Source organism: Macrobrachium rosenbergii, chromosome 53, assembly GCF_040412425.1.
Source record: "Macrobrachium rosenbergii isolate ZJJX-2024 chromosome 53, ASM4041242v1, whole genome shotgun sequence".
Classification (NCBI taxonomy): domain Eukaryota; kingdom Metazoa; phylum Arthropoda; class Malacostraca; order Decapoda; family Palaemonidae; genus Macrobrachium; species Macrobrachium rosenbergii.
In genome coordinates, this window is record NC_089793.1 from 5,786,978 (window position 1) to 5,795,468 (window position 8,491).

The 8,491-nt window shown below is 38.2% G+C and overlaps 1 protein-coding gene across 1 annotated transcript; it reads right to left on the minus strand.

Annotated features, from left to right (window-relative positions):
* Positions 1 to 299: 299 nt before the first annotated feature.
* On the minus strand, positions 300 to 5,386 carry LOC136834234 (uncharacterized). Its single transcript, XM_067096577.1, has 3 exons — positions 5,203 to 5,386; positions 1,935 to 2,097; positions 300 to 1,470 (listed from the first exon to the last, which is right to left on the minus strand). Exons 1-3 carry the CDS (start codon positions 5,260 to 5,262, stop codon positions 1,298 to 1,300), a joined length of 396 nt encoding a protein of 131 aa, XP_066952678.1. The 5' UTR covers positions 5,263 to 5,386; the 3' UTR covers positions 300 to 1,297.
* Between the last annotated feature and the right edge of the window lie 3,105 nt (positions 5,387 to 8,491).

An 8,491-nucleotide genomic window follows, 5' to 3' on the forward strand; every position in this document is an offset into this window, starting at 1 on the left:
TCTGATGAATGTCTCACTACCGAAAATCAACTATGTGAAAACGAAAAGCAGTTACCATTTGTTCTTTACTGGAGTGCAACATCATTGGTTAGGCACCGTGGCTTCAGGTGCCCATACAAGATCCAAGCGAGCTGACTGCACAATCACTAATCAAGCAGATGTGTTCAAATGCTGCACCAGTAATCAATCATTAAAACTTCCAAGCTGAAGCTTTCGTGTTATTACAGTTAACTATTCTCAGCACAAAACGTCTATCAACTGAGTCAGCCCACTAGATTACAAATTAATACTGCACAACCTTAGGTTTTACGTTTTATTATTGCTTACAATTAAAACATGGTTTTTCGGAGCAACAAAAATAACGTGTTCTCTTCGGCGTAACAAAGCAGTTTCATCTGCTACGTTTAGATAAAACCAAGTGTATGAAATGAGGTAAAAATGCCACCACGTCATTTCACCTAAAGTCAAAGACGATCTTTGAGTTTCCTTTATTTCCGAGGCTGTTCGCTGATAGATTCTAAACTTTTAGACCCCATACTGATAAAAACCTACTACTAAAATGACATTTACATGCGAGGATACAATATCCAGTTTAAAAACAACTAAAATACTCTTACTTACTTTTAAATTTTGTTAAATATTCAATTTGTCATTCCTCTTATACGAATAATTATTGGGGGGTTTCACAGTCTTGTCAGCAAACAACTTGGAAACAACTAAATATGATAATTTTTTTCTCATTTATGCATACTTCTTGCACAGGAAAAGATGACATACAATGAAATTCACGATACTGACATGTGACTCAAAGTAGCATTTGGAATCTGACCTCATATTGACACTTAATTTCTATCCCATCTTCAGTTTCTGCTGGTAATTTTGGCATCCTAGAGACCTTCCAAGTTTTAACCATCATTACTGACAAAAAATAAAAACATCTACTACACTTTCCTTTAAAAATCACAAGAAATCTTCGATACATTCCAACTCGAGTATTTTCTTTAAACGTAAATAGTATTGTTTCATTATATAACCTTACAAACCACTTAAATAAGCGTCTTTTCTCGTCAACGTGTAAAATTATATCTGGCATTAATTCGTAATCAAACAAAATCATCGCGTTTGTTTATTTAAAGTTGAACGATTTACGACATATCCACCGAACTGCAATATCACTGATGTCTGTTGCGGGGAAATGTATTATCCCGGGATTCCGTGGGACGTCCACATTAAGACAATACTCATATTGACATCTACTGCAGTCCATGATACATCCGTTAAAGAGGCGATTTTAACCTCACTCGTCCGTTTCGTCTAACGGCTCTGATCCGACTAAGAGGATTCTAAGGACTCGCATTGGGTCGTAGTATTGCCTGAAGCGAGTGCCGTACTCCCAGAACTGTTTGAGAATGATGTAGCCATAATAGATGTAACCTTCTGTGCCGACCATGCGGTCCATTTCTTCGTGGCCTGTAAAACAAAGATAGGAAAGGGGTGGTTGTTAATCGCACTCTGATAAAGTGAAAGGACAGAGTATGCAGAGTAGGATGACAGGTATATACAGTGTTATTGGGGGGGGGGTTCCAAGGGGGGGAAGGCCCCCGGCCAGATCAGGGCACGGCGCCCTAAGTTAAGTTAGGAAGGTGAGGCCTGGTTGGGTCAAGACACGGCATTCTAGGAAAGGTTAGGATTTCTCAAGCCTACCAGTGTCTCCTTACTCTGCAGTCGCTCTATCCAAGGCTCTTCTAAAAGTAATGTCAAAGTGAGAGACTGAGAGAGAGAGAGAGAGAGAATAATATGGTACTAAGAAGTACCAAAGACAACGGAAGAACGATGGGCGATTCTAACACAATAACAAACATGGACACCAAATGAAAACTTTTCACGGACAACAGCAAACTACATTACACGGATATCAATAAACTGGTACATACCAAATACGAGTATTGAGATGACTTTGAATGCAGCCGCTATAAATGTGGCGGCCCCGATCCTGAGGAAGGGTACCATGAAGCCATAGACGGCGATAGAGATGATGAGGTAGATGAGTGTTCCGAAGGGTATTTCCCCCTCGCTCAAGTGAGTTAAGTCTGAGGACTGCAAAAGAAGAAAAATATACAATTTCATTATAATCTAAAGCAGTTCAAAGAATTATATCTGTATAAAAATAGCTTTTCAACAATTTCACTACCAAAGAATTATGGTAACAGGATTTTTTGCATTGATATATACTAACACAGCCACTGAAGAATAAAATCTGTAAGGACTGGGAGTTGGTGCCTGTAGCCTTGAGCCGTCAGTTAACCTTGAATCAGATAACCGAGACGACTGGAGGTCCAATGGTTGAATGATAACGTCCATGTCAGCCGCAATATAATGCACCACTGCCTCTGCCAGTAGTGAGGAATAGATCAACAGACAAACTTTCCACGGTTTCTCCTCCCAAGGTCTCACACCAGCAAATTTTCCTAAGCAGCTGCATGACAACAGATGGATAAGTTTCAACACAGGTATAAAAAAAACCCACTCGAAATGTATTGTAAGCATTCACCAAACTCGTCCATCAATAGCTTCGTATCCACTATTACTACCTGTCATGGCATTGTACAGGGCTGCTAGAACCTTCTACTTAACAGACGTCTAATGTCCAAGACTGCAGGGAGGAGAAAAGTGGTGACATTCTCAAAAAATTATTGGACGTCCCATGAAAATGCAAGCTAAAGAGAATTCACAATTGTACGCGATGCATGCTGGGAGATGAAATCAGTTGCATATCAGCATGAAGTGAAACATGAGCATGAAACACTAGTGACACGGGACTTCATGACCCTCAAAGGAGACTCAGCATCAAAGTGGTGTCACCTCATGGTAATGGTTATGTACCAGCATAGGGGTGGTATAAAAATAATAGTCAATAAGTGGCTAGACCAATGCATCCAGCACCAAATTCCCTCAAATGCCATCTGCTGAATTAATAGGAAACCCAAATACATAGATACTAGCAGAAGAGGCTCAACATTACACAGTTACAACACCACTGGCAGATTCAAGTTCTGCTGAGGTCCCATGGGCCTTTGCTCCACAGGAGATGAATATAACAGGCACATGGCAACAAAACTTTATCTGGCCTTCTAAACATGATAAAAGTAGATGACATTCTCATATGGGATAAAAGACTAAAATGGTCATCTTCATATCACTTAAGTCTTCAATATATACTGAAAACGATGAACAATCATCCTCAATGCACAGAAGATAAACCTAGCTGCCACAAGGGTGTCATTCTGATATGTCATATCGCAGGTCATGAGAAGACAAGATAATAAAAGCTGTTGCAGAATTCCCAACCCCAGCCAAAACGACTGATCTTAGGTCATTTATAGATTTAACTGATCAACTCACTGAGTTTACCCCCAAAACCATGAGCTCAAAACACATTTTCATTTGGACTCTAGAACATCATCAAATCTTTCTCATGGCAAAGGAAACACTTGCCAAATCTGTGTAAGCAAACTTTGACATCCCATTACCCACAGTTTTACAAATGGATGTATCTAGACTGAATGGCCTCTGCTATGCACTACTAAAGGAGCATAACAGCATGCAGCATTTAGTATAATGTAGGTTCTCATTTTCTCCAAGTTGCCGAAACCCAAAACAGCACTGATGGCTACAGCTACAGTATGGGGCATAAGTTTCAGTACTGTGCTGCCCTCCTGGCCTACAAACTTCCCAGATTTAACGGAGCGCCAACAAATGAAACCCATAATGAACTCATATACATTGGTCTCCAATAAAATTCAAGACAACATTTCATAAAAATTCTTTTCCCTTTTGTAGAATAAAAAAAAAGGTCAATGCCAAACGCAGAAATTCGGGAGGGGGTGACCAGGGGATACTTCGTATGCCTACTAATTAACACAAGCTCAATCCCTATTCTAATGGAGGCGTTTACTATTAGCTATCCTTTGTCACATCTCTACCTATTGAAATGTACTTATTTAATTACTCTGATTACGTATGCGCATTGTATGCAGTTCTTAGTGAAACAAAACAAAAACTTACTTGATAATACACTATAATAATACGCTGGGAAATAAATTTTTGAAAACGTAAAATATTTTATATTAACCAAAAATAAAAATTACATTCAAACGGCCCCGAAATTGTGCATATAGAAAATATGAAATTACTGACTACGACTTCCACCCCAGGACACAGACACCCCTCTCTCTATAACGAGAATAATGTATGAGCTATAGTTTAAACAGACCTTTAAAAACGGAACACTTCGCTTCAACTTGAAAAACCTACTCTTGTTTAGTTCGAACTTAATTTTTTTGGTCTTCCTTGACATAACAAAAAAGGCTTAAAATATACAGTACCTTGTCCCAAAACTTATTCCCGTCATTGATCCAAATATTAAACCCTGAACCCGGAAGGTGTTACCACTTGAAGTATGTGACCCTTTTATGGCACTACACTAACCTCACTTGAGTAATCCTACTGAAGAACTCCGCACAGAGATATCGTTTATTAGGAAAATTTTTGACTGCGCAATGTTTGAAAAGGCGTATATAATGCAGCACAGGTGACATAATTTGGGAAATTTACCGTCCTTTGTGTTTTTATGTACAACACCGAGGGGATGATACTTATAAACACAGTGCCCAATGGAGCTTTTCTGTGGTATTTTACCCTTATTTGCTCAAAACTGGCCTAAACCAAAAGAAATTTGGTGTGAAATCCTATTACCTGCGTGGGGTTCTAAGATATGGACCTTCACTTATTATAGGCTAGTTTACTTCACAACAAACTAAACTGTGTTCCTACGCCCCTTTCCTAAGCATATGAATGGATAAACACTTTTCTTGAATTAATAAAAGCGTTTCTTATAACTGTTAAGCTTCCTTGCCTAAATCTTCAGTGGGATACACTCATGACAGTTTAACCTGGGGGCTTGAAAGACTAGGCCTACATCCCAGCGACAAAACGCCAAGAACAACAAATCAAGGTTTAATGAAAGACTAGATTTTTTTCGTAACAATATGTAACCCTTAAAATAAAAAGCCCAAACAAACTTCTCGTTCGAGGCGGCATTTTAGATTAGGTTTGAGGAAAGCAGACAGTTGTTTACCAATATCAGGGTAGGAATAAATCCTTTGCTATTGGTTTGCGCAGCCAATTTTGCACAAAACTTACATTCACGGCCTTCAGAATATCATACGCTTGTGCCAAACTGAACTGGAACTTCTGCGGCATGGCCTATCACTTGCAAATGAAGGTCAACAACGAAGAAACTATCAGACATTTGTGGACGTCCGTTTAGGCACAGTGCTACCAATAAACTATTATTGTACCAATTCGGATCTCAGGGAAAATCCCTAGACCTGGGGAATTTCTGAACAAATTGTCAGTGAACACTGACGACGTGGATGGAAAACTCAGTCTGAATACAGCGGTCAAACTTTTTAGTGTGCGCGATTCGTTCTGTGTGTTTGTGAGTTTTATTTGGCATGTCTTCTTTCTTTAGACCTGGTGCAACTTGCAAGATCGTTCGTGACTGTCACTGTAAAGTGAAGATTTACTTATACAATACAATAACCGAACCGGTGGCCGATTCCCATTTGATCTTTGAGATCTAAGTAGCCTAAAGCTTGACTTTGACCTCGCCTTGCCCATCAATCATTTCATAAGTAGAGTGACTGTGCCTGATATAAAGTGTCTGCCTGTACAGTATCTTTTTATATACTCTAACGTTGCTTGCTGTTATGGGAAATGGCATAATGGTAAAAAACCTAATAATACTGCAGAATGTATCAATGATGACAGTGAATTAGTGAAATCACAAGCAGTTAAATAACCGAACGCCATCCATTCCATGGCAGATGGGAACAGGGAGAAGAAAATCAGTGTGGGGTTCATCCCCAAAGAACCGCCCCTTAAAAAGTTGGAAGTTGATGTGAGTCGGTAGCCTATTGACCAAGGTTTCCTTTCTAAGTTGCTTAAGCCTTTGGTGCTTAGCAAAATAGTGTGCAGTTATCTTCATTAGTGCTATTCATTATGTGCATCCATTCAGATGAAAAGTTATGCATAGGTCACTAACTTGCATAGCAAGCTTTTACGGGATAAATTACGCATTTAAAATAAGATGAGCCAGGCATAGCAATAAATACATAGAACAATAGGAATATATAACTATAGATCTAGTCAAATGAAAAAGAAAATATCTAAGCAAATAAATGAAAATTTATCAAAACATAAACAGAAAACCTCATCCATTTTCCCGTTTATTCACGGTATTAGTATTACAATAAGAATATATGTAAAAATCTGGAATTATGAGAGGACAGAGGGCGTTAGAGTGGTTGGACAGTGAAATTGAAGAAAGAAAAGCTATAGGGATAGGTAAAGATAAAGGTTAAAAAGTGGGTGCAGCCATGGGCCGAAGGGACGCTTCAAATAACCTTTAGAAATGCCTACGGTGCAACACGTAAGGTGCACTAACAACACTAACCCTTCCCCTCCCCTCCCCAACCACAGGGAGAGTTGGCTATATAAATAACTAAATTCAACAGGTATTATCGATATACATATGGCTCTCTCTCTCTCTCTCTCTCTCTCTCTCTCTCTCTCTCTCTCTCTCTCTCTCTCTCTCTCTCCAATCATGCATGAAGATGCCTAACCTAGCGGATGTTTACAAATTTATCAGTCATATTGTTATTTATCCTCGTTTGCTAAATCTGTCAAAAACAAAGCACAAGAATACCGTCATTGAAAGGGTCTTGGCTAAGATGTAGAAGATATAATGAAAAGCAATTAGAGCAGATGTAGGAAATTATGTGAACAAAAGAAAGAATAAACAAGGGTTCGAAGATCTAAGGAAGTTATTAAAGCGCATATATTTGAGGAACTGAACATGTAGGTATCAGGGAAAACAATCGGAGAAAGAAGACTCCAAGATTTGTTGATACAGACATGATGAATATATTGTGGGGTAGTGTGATGGTCATTACAAGGTCCTTGTAATGATCAGTAAATAACGTGCATTTCAGAGATTATTCAATTTCTCAGCAGAACTGAATGAACACAGGAAATATGTAGAAATGTAAAAGCCAAAAACTCTGCTACTCTAGTTATGCTTCGAGTTTGTCTTCGGTGAAAACGAGGTTTTGGGGGTAACTGCAGAGATTATGCATGCATATTTCCAAAGGGTCTCTCTCTCTTCTCTCTCTCTCTCTCTCTCTCTCTCTCTCTCTCATGCAGATTCCTTTAGTTAATCATTTGGGGAGTGCCTTGTGCATGGAGAAGGCGAAAGGAAATTGAGTGAGAAACGACAACGAATAAGTTGAACTGTTTAGACGTGGGATAAGATACGTCTTCATAAAAGGCACATGAAGTTGGTGTTTCTTCAGGAAAGAAATTGTAACGCCACGGAATTGGTACGATTGCTGGACAGAAAAGTTTTGACAGAAAGAACTTCAACTTACAGTAAGGTGGGAGAGAGGTATAGCATAATATATATATATATATATATATATATATATATATATATATATATATATATATATATATATATATATATATATATATATATATATATATATATATATATGTAAGGAATTGAATCAATAATGGGCTTTTGTTGCTTAGGACTTTGGTGAAGTCACGCAAAATTCCTCTAACGTCATTCATGATTAGCCAGGTACTACTACTACTACTACTACTACTACTACTACTACTACTACTACTACTACTACTACTACTACTACAAACACTTTTTATTGAAAGCACCAACGTTTCTCTAACAACTTAGAAATCTATGAAAACGAAAGCTCATTGGAACCAGCCCTCCCACGTAGTTAGTTACTGAACGTTCTCCCAATCCGGTTTTACTTTTAATTAAACTTTTTCCTGGTAGCCTCATTATTTTTTTTTTTCTCATAGCCTCTATTCGTTCGCTAACCTGCAGTTATGTAACTAACATTGCTAGCCCGTATACTACTATTGATAATAATAAATTTCTACCTCGCATCTTAATCGAACCATGGCACATAATGAGAATCACAATTACTATTTTATAACTATATATCATTATTCATATCCGCTCGATTATTACGAAATTACCGTCAACATATTTTAAAAATCGTAGTGTTTCTCAGTTTAAACATTTTAAAATCAGAGAGAGAGAGAGAGAGAGAGAGAGGTTTTTAAACTTTAGCCGAAGATAAATGTCATCATGCATGATACATTATCTTTCCACCAGTATTTTTCAGCACTAACTCATGAATCGAAATCGACATATTCTTACAGAACTACGGCACTTCTATGCCACAAAATTTTTCGTAGAAACTTCTGGCAAATTTGCAGAAACAATACCAATTAGCGACCCAAATCCCGCGCATGACGACACCTACAAACGTCATCAATTCACTGAATCGAGGGAATTTGGAAGGCGCTGTCATCTATAGGTGTTTGTGCCAAATCACAT